Raw genomic sequence first — 18,773 nt, 5'->3', positions numbered from 1 at the left:
TTCAACAGCTTCAATTTTTTTTATTGCACACCATTATCTTTTGCAAACAAGTCTTCACAGTAACAATGCATAAGAGAGAAGGGAAGAAAGAAAAAAGAAAAAACAGAAGCATTTTGGCTGTTAAAAACAGCCTTGGGTTCAGTGTAGAGCATTAATAGATATTTACACATACACGATGAAAGCATAAGGAGTTATTCCAGCCTACTCAGCATCTGAAAGCGTGCTGTGATCTCGCCTCCTCCCTGCTGAGAAACTGCACAATCCCCTTGGGTTGCTAGTCTGAGTTCAGAGCTCAGGGTGCGAAGGTCCAGTTGTGATGAAATCCCGAAACATTCAAGTATCTCTATCGTTGCACAGGCACTGAGTTTACACAGAAACACACATATGCACTGATGCTTCATTCATATTTTTGTAGGTTGAGGATTAAATCATAGCACTTTTGATCCTGTCTAAATGTTCATTTAAATCAGGAAAACATGATGGAGGCACAAATGCATTATTCTTAGAAGTTAATAAATAATAATGTGACAATAATACAGCACACAAGTGCACACAAGGGCCGCATTCAGAGTTCATCTAAGTGGGCAAAGTTACACATATTCAGAGTCGGGTTCTGCATGTACTCATGTCAGTTTTCTTGTCATTACATTCAGGTTATGCAAATGACCCCTGTGTTGTCCATGCATTTGAGATTCTCTTTAGTACAAACATCTGAGAGAGGGATTCACAGTATTTTGCAGACCACCAGTATTTAACACAGGGGATAGAAATAAGGACTGAAGAAGCATATAGCGTTTCCTTCATTGCCTGTAATAGGATGCAACATAATTTAAACACACATTATAAAATGAATCACTACGAATTTGGTGTCTCGTATTATATATTATTATTTTAATGGTCTGACAGTTAATTGTGCACAAGATGCCACGGGATACTAAATCAAAGTCATGAAATGTATTAGATCATTGGATGTAATCTATTTTTAGCAAGTCTGTGTTTAATATTTTGACTTCTTTATATATTGCAGATGTTTTGGACAGACAGAAAACATACTTATGCTCTTATGCACAAACTCCTACAATGAATACATGCCCAAGCATTTATCTTCATTTGGTCTTAACTCTGAATTTGGCCCATAGTGTCTTGAAATACTTTTTTAATGTAAAATGGAACAAATCATTTTTTTGTGTGTCAGTATGAGGAATGATAAAGGCACTCTCTTGCCTTTTGGCTGTAGTTTAGGGAAACTAGTGATAAAAAAAAAATACTGTAAATCTGGTGATGCTGAATTTAGCAACAGAAAGAATTTGACTGAAATATTTGAAACGACTATGATGTAGCCATTAGTCTGAAAAAATGTCTAGTAACAACTCTAGCATACAGATAATTTGTTTTTATCATACAAAAACACAAACGCTTTATATACACTGATGCAGAGCTGTGAATTCTGCTTACTAATTCATATATGGCAAAAAGAAAGGAGAGTGCAGCCAGTGAAAAAAAGGATCAGCTTGCCCATGTATGGGGCAGAAAAAGACACGGAATTAACAAGCCGTGGCAGCGTTGCATCTGAGCGTGGCGAAGCTCCCCATGCCGGGGAAACAGGTGCATTCAGCATGGTGTCGCTGACGGGAGGCAGTGCCAAAACAAAAAAACACCAATTAGACTCATTCTGCACTCTCCCACAAAGTTCCTACCAAGAGTACACTTTTGAATAACCCCAAATGTCATGCTCACAACCAGCACTGAATAACTCTAATGAGAGAGGAAGTGCAGAGTTCACAACATGGAATAAAAAATACTTAACACTGGATCGCACAGTCCGACTTGCAGATGCAACTATGTAAGCTTTCGAAAAGCGATTAGGAAAACCAAATCAGGTCACACACGGCGAGGAGAGGCGTCATATACGGGTCCTCACAGGAGGAGCACTGCACTGCAGTACCACTCTTAAAGCTTAAATGTATCTTTAGGCAAAATTTCTCACACACAGAGCGCAGATGGCTACATAGAAAATAAATCGGCAATCATAAATATACCTATCAGTCCTATGCTGACTAGTAAATAAAGTTCACCTCTTATTCCAGTCTCACGTTTCCTAATACAGTGACCATCAGCTCTGCTCCTTGAACAGAATTTACTCTGAAACCTGATCTAACACACCTGCTCCAGAGAAACGGTCTGTTAGATTAGCCGGATCAAGAAACGGGCTTTAATAGGCGGGTAAACCTTGAAGCAACAAAACAGGTGATCACCGTATAACTGCTTAAAAGTCTCTTTGTGCTTCTACTATACATCTCTGTACAGCTACCATCTCATTAATATACCGAAATGCTGGAAATATGCAAATTGAATAAATTAGTTTTGCACAAGCAATCATGTGATAAAAAGCAGGGTGTAACAAAACAATATGTGCTGCAGCTTCCACCATGGCTAAAATGCAAGCCTTGGACTTCAAAGGTAAAAAGAAACAAATCAAATGAACATAAAATACAATCCCCAGTGCTTGTGAGTAACATCAAAAGAAATCAAATGGACCTCTTTTCCGTAATGCCTCTGGTCCAAAGTCTTAAAAAGTACGTGGGGAGCAGAAGTAAGTGTGAACACGTCTGGTCGACATCTGTAGACGTACCAGACATATGCGTATGCAGAGTGGCAGTTCAGAGGCATTGGTGGTGAGTCTCTTGGAATTCACTGAATTCAAACATGTGTCTCAAGCACGACGTGCCCGAGGCTCATGGTGCAGGTCAGGGTTCCACTACCTCGCCCGAGAGGTCTGATGGTGCTCCATGTCGTCCTCCACAACAGCGCTGTAGCCCTCTTTCTCCACACATTCGGCCAGCACGTTTAGAGCCAGGCGCAGGCGTCGATCCAGAGCCTGCAGGTGTGGCCTAATGAGGATGGGAGAAAGGCGGTCATGCGAAAGAGACTCCTCCATCAGTGAACTCAGCTGGTACTCCTCCTTAGCCAGCAGCTGAAGCCGCAGGTAGGTGGACCTCCTCACCCTAGGTGAGACCAAGAGGCATGAGATGAAAGAGGGAAACATAGAGGGAGAGGAAGACAGGAAGTGAAAAGTAATGTCAGAAACGCTAGGGAAATACTTCATAACAGAGGAATTAAAAACGATAATAGAGAGAGAATTAGAGAGATCTTTTAGTGTGTGACATGCAAACAAATGCTCTTACCTGCAGCACTGACTCAAGGGCACCAAAATTGACATTTCATCATGTGAGTGTTTGCCAAATCTGTTGAGTTTGAAAAAAAAGTCATAATTATAATACGTCCCTGAGAAAAACAGCTCTCAGTTATTGTGCAGGCTACAATCTTACACACAAGCCTGGCCTCGAGAGCCTACACTGTGAAAATAGACTTCTGCCTGTTTTTAGCAGAATTTTAGATTAATTAAGTAGGTGCAGCAATAGTGTGAAATCTGTATCTATCAGGCATTCATCAGTTCAACCCACACAAATACTCGCCCTATTTCTACAAGCTGTTCAGAATCACAGATCACACACCACCGTTCTGAATAGAAGACACACATCTGTATATTCACATATCAGTTAGTACACTAGTTTGATAATTATATCACTTTGTATCATATTTATCATTCACACAGCTAGTAAGTAAACTAGTGACAACACAATCTGTAAATATTCCATACCATTCCTGCAGAAAAGCAGAAGAGAAAATCCTGTAATTTCTTTCCTGAACCATTTCCCCTTTCACTAAACCTAACCTAACATACCATTTTTTCCCCTTAGGACAGCTTTTAAAAAGTATGACCAAGCAACTGATTCAGCATGTTTCTGCAAAACAACTGATTTCTAAAAGACATTTGCTCGTATTGATATGTGAAATCTATCTTCCGTTGTTGAGAAGGCTTTTACCAAGTTACAAAAAACTAGAACTCGGTGCTGCTGGATTTTTGATTCAGAAGGTGTTGATTAATTTTCTATAACAGCATCTCTAATGTAGTTCCAGCTTCAAGATCTATAGAAATCTGCTTGTTCTAACATGTTATGGGTTCTATAGCGACAACTTGCACTCCAACTTGTACGGTAGATATACACGAAAAGATTTAAATAAGTATACAATGGTTAACGTGGGAAAGTTTACGTAAAATAGAATAGAACAGAATGGCAGGAGACTCCAGTATCAGTGCATTGTAACAGTCGAGCGTAAAGTTTTTCTGTCACTGGAGAATCTACAGGACAGATGGCTTTGTGTTTCTTGGTAACAAGGCATGATGTATTTTTTTTGTGTGTTATTTACTTCAAAAGAAAGAGATATAAAAGGCTGAAGGATGTGCCGTTATGGGAAAGTAATCAACTTAAGGGTGGTAACAGAATCACACCAACCCGTCACTGACTGCACGCTCTGTTGTGTTTTATTCCTTACGTAAAGAACACTAGAGGTTTGTTGGATGAATTGCTCAGTGTGTGGTGTCAGGGAAAATCGGCTGCGAGTCGGAGAATCAACAATATATTATAGATCTTATTTTCTGAATGAAACTCAACCCGAGCTGCATTTCATAAACAATCAGTAACAAAACCAAAATGTCTGAAAAATTGCAACTTAGGATCTTCAAAGCTGCTGTGCGGCACACACACACACACAAAAAAAAAATGGGAGTATGAAAACTCCACTGTTATCTTCTTTCTTTTTAATAAAACCTTTTGAGAAACCTCAAGCTGCTCTATGAGCATGATAATGTGGTCTATTCATTGCCAGTCCCAATGGTTTTAAAAAGCAGCAGTATCAGCACAAAATGAATCGAATGAATAAAACCAGAGCTATTTATTGCTGTAAGGATTTTGCTCATTCTAGTGCTTTGCATTCAACTACATAATACACACGAAGATTTTCACACTCGCTCAGCACAGCATGACAGCACTTTCATTAGCACTGTACATCTACACACTACTTCATATACCTATGGTTTTCTGTGCACATAGCTTTCAGCAGTACATATATTACTAACTCTGTTTAGAACTGATATTAGAGCCTTTTAATAAAGTACATTTTCATTTATATGCCCAGTTTCCATGGTGTCGAATGACTGATGGAGCAACGCTGAGTGGAAGAATGTGTGGTATTTGCTTGCTTGCTTTGAGGAGCCTAATCACAGATATATCGCTGTGTGCAAGGGCGCTGAAGGTGACTCACCCTCTGCCGTTGTCCAGATGGATGATGAATGTCTCGTTGCCAAACTTCTCAAAAGTCTCATAGTGATGACGGTCCATGTTGCCTGTTCGAAGAGAGAAAGATGGTTACTTTTTTGCTTCTTACAGACCTTTTTGTGCCTGTTTGTCTGTCAGAATTGATTAGACAATGAAGGTAATGCAGATTAAGCAAGATGCCTATTAAAAGGTTTGGCCTAAAAAATGAGCATGAAATTCACCCATGAGGAAGTCAAAGATGGTCATGTCCATGATATCCAGCAGACGGGTGCCATGGTCGTAGGGTGGAGTCTGCTTAACTTCATCACAGTAATCTGGATCCACCTCCCACCTGAGAAAATAACAGTGAGAGTGTTGTAGCATACCGTTGTACTCACTCAATTTGTATTAGTACAATTGTTTTAGCAGTATTTGTAGCTGTACACTGTAATAGTTAATGTGGGTTGCAATGATGGCCTACAAGTATGCATAAATATAACTAAAAATTAACCTGTGCAACACTATGACACAACTTCCTCTGTATGTGCTGCTTGACCTGTATATAATAATAGACAATGAGGCACTTTTGCAGGCCCTCTGCTGTGGAGTATATGAAATTGGTGAAAGAAAGTTCTGATGGGTTCCCTCGCTTTTCTTCTTTCACACTCCATACGGCGAAAGCAGCCAAAATGGTGAGACCTGTTCTCTTGCCTCAGTCTGTGGCTTTGCATTATGTTGTGTTTAAAAATGCTGTGGACCATCTGACTAAAATTGTCTTCCCAAAAAGGACAGCCTATTGTCTTGGGGCAGCTGTGCTAGGCAATGATTTCTGCTGAACAAGGCAGTTTGTGAGTTTAATGAACATACAGGGTGGTATATGGTGACCTGAGATAAAGTGAATGAAAAAGAAAAAAGTAAAAGAAGAAGCCTTACTCAGCTTTCTTGCGTTTATGGTATGAGCGGCGCCAGGGGTTCCTCCAGGTCTTGCGCTTGGCGAGGGCCAGATCAGGCAGAAAGGCAGCCAATGAGCCCTCAATCTGGTCAGGTTTGCCACATAGGGCATGCTCAGTGGAGCAATAATAAGAGCATTCACCGTAGAAACAAATGTTGTTGGCTGCAGGAAAAAGAAGAATTTATAATTTATAGAATTTATTTGTGTGTAATATACAGTATGCAACTTGCAGTGAAATGAAAACATGGCCTGCTCCTCCTTAGACTGTGCATATAAATAAACTGAATTAAGAAAACTACATTAAAAATAAGAATGAATAGAAATCAGAAACAAAAAGCTTTAAAATTAAATAAAAGCACAGTTTAAGTGAAGCAACCAGGACAGTGTCATTCCCCACTGGAAGAACTGGCGTAAAATGAAACATAAGATAAATACTGATTGTGAAAGGGGTGAATATTTTCTGGGTTCTGACATTAAAAATGGTGAAAATTTCGAAATGTGAATTAATAAAAAATAGAAATTAGGGTAAATTATATGTAATACAATTACTGTAGTATGTATCTCTTTAGTTCTCCAAAAATTTGTCTCTGTATTCAGATTTCAACCCAAAGTGGACATGGCCTAAACTGGAAAAGGTTTCCAATTTTATTTTTCCATAATCTGTTGTTGCACACCACTTAGTAAGCAAATACTTTGTGAACATTTCAATTTGTATCTATTTAGAACACAGTATCTGTTGCTTCGGAATCATTTTTGTTTATTTTTAATTATAGCATGACTCCTTGGGGATAATGGGTGCGTTCTCCCTCAGAAGTTGTGTGTTAGTTGCACAATATCCAGAAGATATGATCAGCAATTCAGAAAATCTGTTTTTACATGCCTAATGTAATGCATCGGTGCATCGGTGCATCAGTAATGCATCGGTGTAAATAAGGGAAGGGTGGATGTGCTGCATGCTGGTACCTGGAGAGATGAAGAATGTCCGCCAGAGCTTCTTGTCCCGGGTCACATCTCGAATCTCCCGTGTCATATTCACAAGTCTGCCAGCCACTGGTGGAACCCGTCGGAAATCCAGAATTCTTAAAGTTCAAAACAAAGAAACAATGAAATATAATAACAGTTTACACATCATACGTATATTCATGAACTGTTAGCATAGTAACACATTTCCATTGCTTATTGGTGCATAACATCTGTTTATGCCCCACAGTGTCCCGTAGTAGGACATTGATAGGTTCTGGATCCACATAACACTGACCAGGATAAAGCAGTAGCTGAAGATAAGTTCAAGTTGAATAATGTAACTGAACAAACTCTATAGAGTGCTGCAGGTTTATGGAAAGAATGAGCAATTTCTCAAAGTGACTGTGTGATGATTTCATCATTCTTCTCGTCTCTGACAGCAGCTGCCTCAGCCCTGTCTTAGCCTGTGAGACCGTTCATAACTCATTCCGTTTTATGATACGTCCTTGACTGCTACTTATTGGCAGTTTAAAGGCCGGCTTATTTGCCTTCTACATCCGGCCACACACTATTACCATCTACTGCGGATGTGTGCGAGGTGGGCTATCTCTGTGAGTGCTTCCTGTAGTCAGTGTGAACCGACTTTCCAGAGGTGCCTGGATCACAGAGCCCAGAGGGACAGAAACCCAAGCTTGGAATACAAAGCCACTCAGGGGCTACAAAAGCACAGAGTCACTCTGTAGGTAGGTGACAAAGAGCCCAGTGTGGAGGCATGGTTCCTTGTGAGCAGAGGTCTGCCAGCCATATGGGATTAGTGGTGTACATTAGAACATATAGAAGAGGGAAGACAGAGAAAGAGAGAGAAAAAAAAGTGGACCAGTTCTTGGGATACTGCACTCTATTTCATGTTAAAGCAACAATGCTACCTTTTCATATTACATGGTACCATGTAGAGATCATATATACATAACTTAACAACAGGCCATTATGAGAATTTTTCCGCAATTAGGTCTTACAAAAGCCAGTATATTGTAGGTCCTTATAATAAAATCTATGTCCTTAAAAAAATGCCTTCGACTTTTAAGAACCCAACTTTGGCTGTTATTTGTTATTTGCACTTCAGTTACAAGTCAGGTTTTGTAATTTTTTTTAGTTATGTAGCCTACCGCAGCGTGTATCAAAGAAGTAAAGTATCAACAAGTTTACAGGTGCAGGTGTTATGTTCATTGTACAAAAGAAAAAAAACAGAGTGGATAAAATAAAGTGGGTCTCAACAAGCTGAATCAACAATCGCCCAGCACAAAGACTCTCTCTATGAGCTTCCTTGTTAAAGTCAGCAGGGAGCGTCTCCCAGCTTTTGATTGCTCTCATATGCACCTTGTTATCCGTGCAGCCCACTTCATGGGGAGCTGGATCGAATCAATCCTGCTAAGTGCTTTTCAGGCTGCTGGCCAGGGGCTGGAGTGACAGGGTCTGAGAAATGTGTGTAGAATCAGAGCTGGTGGGACTTGGCTGTGTAAAAGGGGTGCAAGCGTCTCTTTTGGGCCTTGTGAAGCCTAATTCTGGGTAAAATCGATACTTGTGTGAGCATCAATGCACCTGGTTTTCCTGCAGCCATGCACGTGACCTTCTGGCCAGACAGCGGAAGGGCGCAGTGTACCATTTCGTTTCATGATGAGAGTGATTCGTATAGTACTGGTGGTTGTTATAGAATCACTGATAGATGTTGAAAGCTTTAACTGATAGAGAGGGAAAAGAAAATAACATCTTTTCCTGGTGAAAAAACAAACAATTGGTATCATGCATCATGTGTGATACAAAGATAATGCTTCTGGGTCAGATTCAGTTGAGTCACCATCTACTTCCAGGCTTTAGATCAAAGCCCAGATCTTCTATGGAAGTAGCAGTAATACGGGCGGATTGCAAAACAAACAAACAAAAAGTCTTGTAAAGATCGTAAAACAACAGTACAAACATTTTATAGCTTCCAGCTGCCTCCTATTACCATATTCATTGGATATAGGATTTTAATGGCACATAAATTCATAGCACATAATTATTATCTCACATTATTATCTTATCTCACAATTCAATTCAATTTTTATGAAGCACTCATTGCAATACGGTCTATATTCTATGATGTTTATCCTGGTTTTTAATAGGTTAGTCATTGTGCAGAACATGCAGTGTTAGGGCCATATGGACATTATGAATAAGTTGAGGTTTAAATCGGTGATTAAGAGGATTTCATGGAAGTCCTATAGCATCCTCTCATGAGATTTTATAGTGGCCTCAGGTGTGATTTATGTGTCTTCGATGGCAGGCTAAATGAGAGTAACATTAATTTTTATGCAGCCCAGGGTATGTATGGGAGGGATATTGGTATTAAAGTGAATACTGCTATGATGCAATGCAAGCAAAAGTAGAGTAAATGGCACAGAACGCCAAGCTTATTGAATCTTGCTTCCCATAAATAAGTGTTAGAAAATGGTACCAAACTGAGAATTTGTTTTTTCTTTTTTGTTGGTTTGGTTGGGTTCATGTATTGCATTTTATGAAATTATTTTAAGAATTTATATATATATTTATATATATATATATATATATATATATATATATATATATATATATATATATATTATATTTATTTCTATTTTTCTGGTGCCTGGTCTTCTTCCTTGACAACAAACTCTGGCTGTTAAATGATTCATACCTAAGTTAGTAAAGGATGGTTTGGTCCATGTTTTTTAATCCACTTACTAATTTGTTAGCTAACAGCAACAATTCAAAACACATTGGCCTGCCTTGTAGTGTATAACTAAAATAAGTGGCTAGATAGTTTAGTAATAATGTGTTCTTTGAGACAGTCTTGGTTCAGATTAAATGAATTGATGGTTGCAGCATTGAGCAGAATGTTTCAGAGCCTGGGGTATGGAATAAAAGAATGACTTGATGACTTTGCTGAAAGGAAAGCCCATCGAATGGCCATTAAATAATTGAGTAACATAAATTGTTTTTGGTCATGGCCAATATGCCAGTAGTGCTCTGTTTCTTAAAGCTTTGAGCTAATGCACTGGTGCCAAAATAGTGCAATGGGTGCATAAGTTATTTTTAGTATTTCTGTGCATTGCTTGTTTTTCCATTTTTCCAAGTGCTGCTTGCCATATCAGGGCTACCTGTTTATAAAATAGTAAAAGTGTAGAAGAATAAACAGGGAAGACAATGTGCCCAAATCAGTCCATTGAGACTTACAGAGAAGTTCTGCTACTGATGGGTTCCCATATGTACTGCACGATTTTCCATAAATGAACTACAACATCTCATGGGTGGCATTTGCATTTAGGTGCCATTCCCATCATAACCCATGAACTCCCACTGACAACTCAGTAGGACTACCAAGTCCCACAATGGGGAAATCCCACATCCCGCAGTGCTATTCAACTTCGAATATACTGGAGACAAACGGTGTGGGCATGTGCTGTCAGATCTCTTCTGAGAATAAGGATATGTGAGCATACATCTCCGGCTGAATTTTAGTAGGCTTCTATTTTTCTCTCAGCAGGTGTTATTAAGCAGGCAGGCCTACCTGTCGAGATGAAATGCTGCAATCTCGGCATTGTGCCTCTCAAAGTCAGAGAAGTAGAAGAAATCTGGGGGGGTTTCTTGCTCTCTGGTTTGCCTGGAAAGAGAAAAAGCAATACAGTGAGAAGTTAAAATGAGCATCCTATCAGTTGGTGAAGTGCTGCTGGTGTTAATAAAGCCGGTAAAATGCATCACTAACATTTCACAGTGATCTGCATGCCTGAACAACAACTAAATGTGCACTTGCAAAACAGGCCTTCAGCACAAAGGTATTTGCTCTGGAGTTCATGAGAAAGTAGAAAAAAAGACCAGATGCTGCTTTTGCTTCTATTATTCATCAGTCTTCCTCTTTTCTCCCCTGAGGTAGCTCCTGCTGACATGCTGCCAGCACTGGATGACGACTACAGCGCTATGTACATATACAGTGATGTAAATAAAACACATGAATTCCTATTTGACAGATCTCATTACAGGCACATGGACATATATCAAATCTAGGACCACATGAAAGTGGCCTCAAATATGATTTGAAAAGATTGGAGTGTTGTGTTGACCCAAGTCTAAATAAAAATAAAGCCAAAAAATAAAAATCAATGTCAAAAAAATTGGATTTGCGATTAACCCTGTGATGTAAAGGCAGCCCATGTTCCAGATCTCAAGAGGTCTGAGAAAGAGGGAGGGAGAGAGAGAGAAGGAGGGAGAGAAAGAGAGAGATAAAAGAGAAATGGAGAGATGGCACTCTAAAGAGAGAGATACAAAATACGGGGAAAGAATATGGGGTGAGACTTTCCAAGAATTAAGAACAGTTTACGGGTTGCACAGACCTGAGCTTGTGTAGTCACAGATATAGACTCGGATGAACAGTATGAGAAATCTGACAGCAGACTGTATTGTCTGAGATGGACTGAGACAGACGAGCCATGATTGTGCACTGCCGCCCAGCCAGTCACGAATTCAGTGGCAAGTTTGGTATTTTAGCTTGAAAAAAACAAAAAAAACAACCAACAACAACAACAAAAAAGGCGGGTATGCATGGTTTTACAGTAGAATGCACCACTCATAAATTCAGTAAAAGAAAGCCAGTGAGAGAGAGAGAGAGAGAGAGGGAAAGAGAGACAGACTCGCACAAGGATAGCTAAGTGCATCTTGGCTGTCTAGTATTTTATTTGCAGAATGTGCACAGGATGTGTTTCGCACAACTTGATCTAAACTGAGGTTGTTTTTCTGGAACTACTGTTGCGTGATGGGCCGATCTATCCAAGGCTGTCACAGCTGAGGCAGATTGGGAGATTTTAGTGCGACCCAGGTGTGCGCTACGGCTTCCCAACAGCCTGCCTCAAACATTATTACAGCCATCGCTCTCTCACTCTCTCTCTTTCACTCTCTCACTCTCAGTGCAGCTCTGCCTGTCATATCATTCCATATAAGTGAGTGCCTTCTTTTTTTTTCTGAACGTACCCTATTCCCCATGTGCCATTAAACCCCACTGAGCTCCTTCCCGTTTACCACTGCTAACAAACTGCAAATAGAAAAGACATCTCGTATTTTTATTTTATTTTATATTTTTATGAGATCATCTTTTTTTCCTTCAAAAACATATTACAATGTGTTCAGTTTTTTTTTTTTTTTTTTGAGATATAAAAGGGAACTAATGGCTTTTTATTTGCAAGGTGAGAGCTGAGATTTACCACTGATTCAAGAATAAAAAGCCCAAGCAGCTCCCTGGAGAGGAAAGTCTGTCTACCTTTTGACCCAGAATTCAATGAGATACTCAGGGGTGGACCAGGTACAGCCTAATTCGACACCTTTGGTACACATTGTACCTCTTAAACTGTGACCACCAGGGAGGTGTTCTCCTGAATATAGTCTTTATTCGTTTAAAAAAAAAAAAAGGGAACATCAGAATGTCCGAATCTTTGGTATATCCAAAATAGACGTAAAAAACAACAATAAAGCAGAAACGTTGCATGTGTTTGTACAGATAATCTCCAAGTACTTTCTCTCTTGTTCTTGTTCTCTCTCACTCTTTTCCTCTCATCACTGTGTTCCAGATCTTGCTAATTTGCACTGTGATCTCCTGCTGGGTTGTGATTGGCAGTCTTGTTGCACCCATCACCATGTTCCTGTCTGTTATTTCCTGTAGGGGAGGACGCCATGGTCAGCCACAGGATTTCAGACTACTTGTGTGACAGTCTGGTGCACATGCCGGCCCACATGAAAGAACCTCGGTCACAGAGAGATGAACCAGTGTAATTACCTTCCATATATATCAGAATCAAAAAGCATTAAAAATGCCATAAGTAATGTTTTTTGACTATAAAAAAGGCAAGTATCAGGATAAATCCATTTCTAAGTCTCTGTTGTTGAGACTTAGAAAAATAGTGTCTATGTTAATTATCTGCAACTTGCAAAAAAAGGAAGCAAAATGCTCCAAGAAAACATGCAGTTAGTGATATTCTGAGCCTAAACACACGGCTTCGCAAGACAGTATTCCTTTTCATAAAACATTTCACCTCTCTTCAAAATCACCACTCCCACAAGTAAAGAATAAAACATGATAGACCATGCATGCTGTTATGGGGAAATATTCTCCTCGGGTGTGGTGTGATACAGCCTGACACAAAGTGGATTATTTTCTATAACAGCATGTCAACAGCAAGTGTGTTATTTAGTTACAGTTATCTGTAACGTCCCTTACATTCTAGCAGCTATAAATACGCATTCCTTTACCTGTCCCTTTTTTTCCTCTATTGACACTGATAAAGCGTAAAGAATACAATTGATTTGTATAGCATTTTTAACAATTCCTCCGCTTCTGAAGTTGGAAAACTTTAAAAACCACTAACATTGGAGACTCCTTCCAGAAACATGTCCATTTATTATTAGCTTTACATTATGTGGCGCATCCAGAAGTCCCTGTGTATGAGCTGCTAGTATGGGCTGTTACAGAAACTTTTTTTTATTAAAAGTACAGAAAAGTATTAAAATGAGCATACTAATATAATGCTCTCATTTATATTACAGCCAAAACTGCTGTCTGCTTTTATAAATGAATCCACACCTTCTAATTTGAGAACTTACAAGAGTGGTGATATAATTAATATTGAAGTCTCCCCTTAAGGGAATAAGAGGTTGTAGAACTTGCAGACACTTGCAAAATCATTTACTTCAATTCTTCAGAGTGTTTCAAGCCTAAGAGGGTTACAATTTAGAGACTGAGATGGCTTTCACAAAACACTGACTATCTGTCCTGAACATATATATGTTCATTTACATGTATACACTATTGCCAAGCGTATGTGGACAAGTGACCATCACATCCATTTGTGTTTCTTCCTCAAACTGTTGGCACAATGGTAGAAGCTGACACGTGTCTAGATTTCTTAGAGGCCCAAACATGTTGTTTGAGTATGACAATGCATCTGTGCACAAAGCAAGCTCCATGAAGATGTCATGTGCCACAGATGGTGTGGAGGAGTGTGAGCGCAGGGCCCTGACCTCAATCCCCTTGAACACTTTTAGGATGAAATGGCATGCTGAGTGTGTGCCAGGCCTCCTCGTCTGACCTCACTAATGCTTCTGTGGCTGAATGATCACACTATCTCCAGACTCCAAAATCATGGAACGCTTTCCCAGAATGATTTTATAACAGCAAACATTTGGCAATATTTTGCATGTCTTTGTATGTCAATGTCAGCCAGTTGAAGGTGTAATGATGCTTGGTATATTTCAACCCCTGGATTTGGTGTGGTGTTTTTTAAGGATGGCAATTGTTTCTCCCTTAGTGGTGTCAACAATTTTGCACAGATAAGAAGAATCTGAAGAAGTGCATCTGCAATATACTGTAAATGTATAGCCATTGTTATATATGTCCAGTCCTTGACCTGAGGAGATTTCTATTAAAGGTGTATTTGTGACTGGAAAATTCCGCATGATTGCAGAGATTCTCTTAAACCTGTCAGATTCCTAAAGCACTATAGTATCTAAACAGCAATCACATGAAGAGCTTACTAAGCACACTTCAACAAGCACGAGCTCTTGTCATGTCCCCCTGCACCAGACTAGAAATGATTGACACATTCCTTTGAAATGTTTCCCTATTGGGTTTACTATAAGTCTAACCTTCTTTCTCTCCAAAAGTGTGCCAGAGAGACTCTGTGAGAGCAAACACCAGAAACACTTTCAGCTGTCTTTAAATGCCCTTTAAGGAAGACAGGGGGAAGTGGGAGAATATTCTCAGACTGTTAATTGCACAAAATAAAACTGGCAGACATCGGGTCAGCAGTGCCACGTACGATGTTCTACACTTCAAATGCAGAAAAGGTAGAAAAACACAGACAGAGAAGTAAAACTATTTTTAGTCATGATATTACAAAAGGGTAATATTACTCCCACTTTTTAGAACCGTATTCATCGCGACTTTAATTATATTACTGCTTTAGTAACTGATTGGTAAAAGAGGATCAATGTAAGATTTTGTTATTTTGCCTTGATGGGTAAAAGAAAAATACTACTGCCAGCTATCCACAAAAGAACAGTTTGTTATGTGGCTGTTTTGTGTTCTTTTCCAAAATACGAATTAAACATTGCCAAGCTTTAAAGAGAATTAAAGGATGTGCCCCAAACCACACACTAAAAACTATACCTAAATAACAATGACACCACTGGTGCACTGACATCCTAATTACTAGACTAGAATACAGCTGGGGACACAGACTAAGACTCTGAAAATATATTTATTTGTCATTGTTGTTGTCATCCTCAATGCAAAATGTACAAAAACAATTTTTTTTTTTTTAGACATTACCACTAATATAACTCTGTGGGAAGATCTTGTGTCTTGATGACGTATGCTGACACCCCTTAACTGTGACACCACTGCCAGGATGACTCAAGCAGCTCAAAAACATCATATTTTGTCCTGTTTTTCCCTCGGTTGATTCATTAATGATGTTTCTTTTCATCTTTTAACAAAGCTTTTTGTGCTTGTAATAAACCTAAAATATGGAATTGCTGATATGCTGAAATAAGGTTCCTTAAGGCTGTATGTATACTGTATTTGGTCTATGGCGTAACTGAAACGTTTAGTCACTTAGGATGAAATCTGTATCATAGTGGTGAATATGCTGAATAATAGACATTCAAAGCTATTAAGCAAAACATAGCAATCAGGCTTATCACTGCATGGCAAAGTGACATTACAATAAATCTGCATTTCATAAATGTGAATCTCCTCTTAACAGCAATTATCTAAGAAAAAGACCTATTGGATATGAATATTAAAGTGCAATGCTGCAAAGTCCTGCACTATTTCTGTTGTCCTGTATTAAGCACATTCTCTAACCAGTGTGTGGTAACAGATGATTTATAGCTTAATTAGCTATTTAAGAAAATATTGCAGAAAGGCTGTACTTGGTTAATTAATAGGTATTAATGGCTGCTTGTCTGTTGTCGTCATTTAGTAGGTGAAGTTGGATGGGTTTTACTTTTAATGCCCTGTTCATTTTATGGTATATAATCTCCATTTACTCTGGATTAATATGTTTGCTGTGCACTGGGAGAAATAAGTGACTGAAACTACTTTGATTACTTTTTTTTTTACCACAACAGTAAAAAGTAGTTTTTATTTATTTATTTATTTATTTATTTATTTAAGTTATTTCTGTGCAGTTCCAGAAGGTTGCACTGTATTATAGCTAAAATGAACTTCGGTGAGATATAATAAAACTCAAAGCAAATCTCAGGCCAAAACCAAACAAAATTTGTTGAGCATGGTTTTGCACAGCAACGGCTGTTACAACTGCTGTGAGGAAGGATTGAGATAAGGGAAGCTTCTGGTCAGTGAGGTGTTCAAAAAAAATTCCATTGGTGCACACAAACATCACACTCTTATTACTTGCAAGCCTACACTTTTAAAATCCTTCCAACTCGAGCAAGTTGCTCTGCACTTCACCAATTCCAGGTGGCTTCAGCCAAACACAGCTGTCTCCAACATGATCTATATGACACTTTCCCTCTCTTACTAAAGTGTCTCTCCTACTTTTGTCTGTCTTTGACCTGTGGCTGTTTCCCCAGCATTTTCTACATGGATGAACCCGGTGACCCATAGAGTGATTGAGACGCCAGACGAGACAGCAGACCTGAGTTCACCCCTGTTACCAACACCTGAAACCTCTATTCGCAAAATTCTCCAGGAGCACTTAAATATACGGAGTGGTACTGGGCAACCTTGAAACTGCATCCCTCTGTAGTTCTGCAGACGGAGTGCGGAGAGACAAAATGAGCTCTATAATCTTTGTGTAATCCTGGCCGGGTTTATGGTCCTGACAACAGGGCCGTTCATCTGTGCTCTCATACACACAGATCTCGCAGAAGACAATGTTACATGAGAGAACGAGGAGGACAAAAATACTTCATAGGAAAAAGAGGGAATGCTAGAGAGATGAGGAGAAAAGAGAGACGAAAAGAGAAGCTTGATGGAAGAGATACAAATTGTGCAGCCACTGGGAAAGTCTGTTTTTTTTTTTATTCCCTTTTGTCTCTTGCTCCAAGGACACCAGCCACAACCACAAATCACAGCTCATCGTCTACAGAATGAGAGGAGAAAATAGATGAAAACAAAAAAGAAGTCATCATAAAATAGTTCCCAACTGGCATGAAATATTTGAGGATGAACAGAGTCCGAGCCAGATGTTGGGGCCTCAACAGTGCTTACATAATCTTGTGTTAAGAATATTATACACTTTTAGCTGCTTACACAACTCCCAAACTGATTTTGTTTACCAAATCTTCCTTAAATTGCATTCCTGTGCTTCTCATTTGGTCTCTGTGGAGCTCTTTAATAGCTGCTATATATCACTACGTTCCTGTCCCTAATGGATCCAATTAAATAAATGAATGGACTACTTATGTCAAGCCTTGTCATTGTTATAGAAATAAAAAATGCAATGTTTAAGAAAAAAAGGTTTAACATACAATAGTTTTTTTTTTTTTTTTTTTTTTTTTTAAAGCTGGCTCTCAAAAGCCCTCTGGTATTGCTGGGAAAATCACATTAATAATGTCAGGGCCGTATTCTCCAAATGATCTGGAAGAACACTTTCCTCCTTTGCAGAGAAGAAGAGAATCAAAGTTAGACATTATTGTCATCATTAAAGCAGCCAAGTTCCTTTTTTTAAAAAAAAATAAAGAATAATGATCTAAATGGGAACCCACTAAACACTGACTAGGGATTGATACTTCACAATAATGAATTATACAGTGAGTAGCATAAAATGACTGTAATTTGATCAGTTTTAAAAAGGAAAATACAGAAAACAGACAACCGGTAGATGAAGGCTGCATCCCAAATGACATACTACATGCTATGCACTTACTCTATGCACTATGTACTCTACAGTGTAGTGTATGAAATTTAGAAGGGTAGTATCGTCTCAGATGGAACAGTTTTTTACTAACCGGAAACGTAAGCCGTTTCTCATTCGATTCCAAATAATATCAAACAATAGTAATGCTACACTGCTTAGCTTAGCAGAATACAGAGATTCAAAAATTGATCATTGTGAGTTCATTTAAAAGACATTTGTAAGATGTCTTGTCCACCAGAGTGTTGACGGCCATCCTGAAAAAATGTTCTCATCCGGAATGAGTGCCCTGTAGCTCCGCCCCTCTGTGAGTGCAGTGCATGAAGTGTCCAACACTCCACAGTCATCTGACTATGTGAAGTGCACTTCTTCTTTTCAGTGTGAGCACTCATACTATTTATACTACAAAATGACGTATAATAGTGCATATGCATGCAATCTGAGATGCACCTTATGCCTCTATTCTCAGGTGGTATGATCATTACTGAATGTGATTATTATTGAATAGTTCCACAAACTCAATGGTTGGTCCAGACATACTGTTTCATTCCTCTCTCGGAAAACTTTGCTATCATTTTACTGTTTTAGCCGGCATGGTGATAAGCTATTCCATCTTTTATTACACAATGCTATGTTTTTATTAAGGATTTTATTTATCTTTATATTTTGGTAATTATACTGTAATAAATTGAACATGGCTAATATTTGTTACTGACACTGAGAGTTCAAGGGGTCATGTATTTGATTCTATAGAAA

The 18,773-nt window shown here is 38.9% G+C and overlaps 1 protein-coding gene across 1 annotated transcript in view; it reads right to left on the bottom strand.

Annotated features, from left to right (window-relative positions):
* Window positions 1-18,773, bottom strand: part of fam20ca (FAM20C golgi associated secretory pathway kinase a) — a 47,955-nt gene continuing 29,182 nt past the window's right edge. Inside the window, exons 4-10 of the mRNA XM_058375645.1 lie at window positions 10,661-10,753; window positions 7,075-7,190; window positions 6,093-6,273; window positions 5,402-5,511; window positions 5,167-5,248; window positions 3,186-3,245; window positions 1-3,005 (exon numbers count right to left, since the gene is read on the bottom strand). Coding sequence (XP_058231628.1) covers window positions 2,759-3,005; window positions 3,186-3,245; window positions 5,167-5,248; window positions 5,402-5,511; window positions 6,093-6,273; window positions 7,075-7,190; window positions 10,661-10,753 — 889 coding nt within the window. The 3' untranslated portion in view covers window positions 1-2,758. The remainder of the gene's footprint in view (window positions 3,006-3,185; window positions 3,246-5,166; window positions 5,249-5,401; window positions 5,512-6,092; window positions 6,274-7,074; window positions 7,191-10,660; window positions 10,754-18,773) is intronic.

Source organism: Hemibagrus wyckioides, linkage group LG02, assembly GCF_019097595.1.
Source record: "Hemibagrus wyckioides isolate EC202008001 linkage group LG02, SWU_Hwy_1.0, whole genome shotgun sequence".
NCBI lineage: Eukaryota > Metazoa > Chordata > Actinopteri > Siluriformes > Bagridae > Hemibagrus > Hemibagrus wyckioides.
The sequence above is the reverse complement of the archived record's forward strand: the minus strand, read 5'-3'. Positions and strand labels throughout refer to the sequence as shown.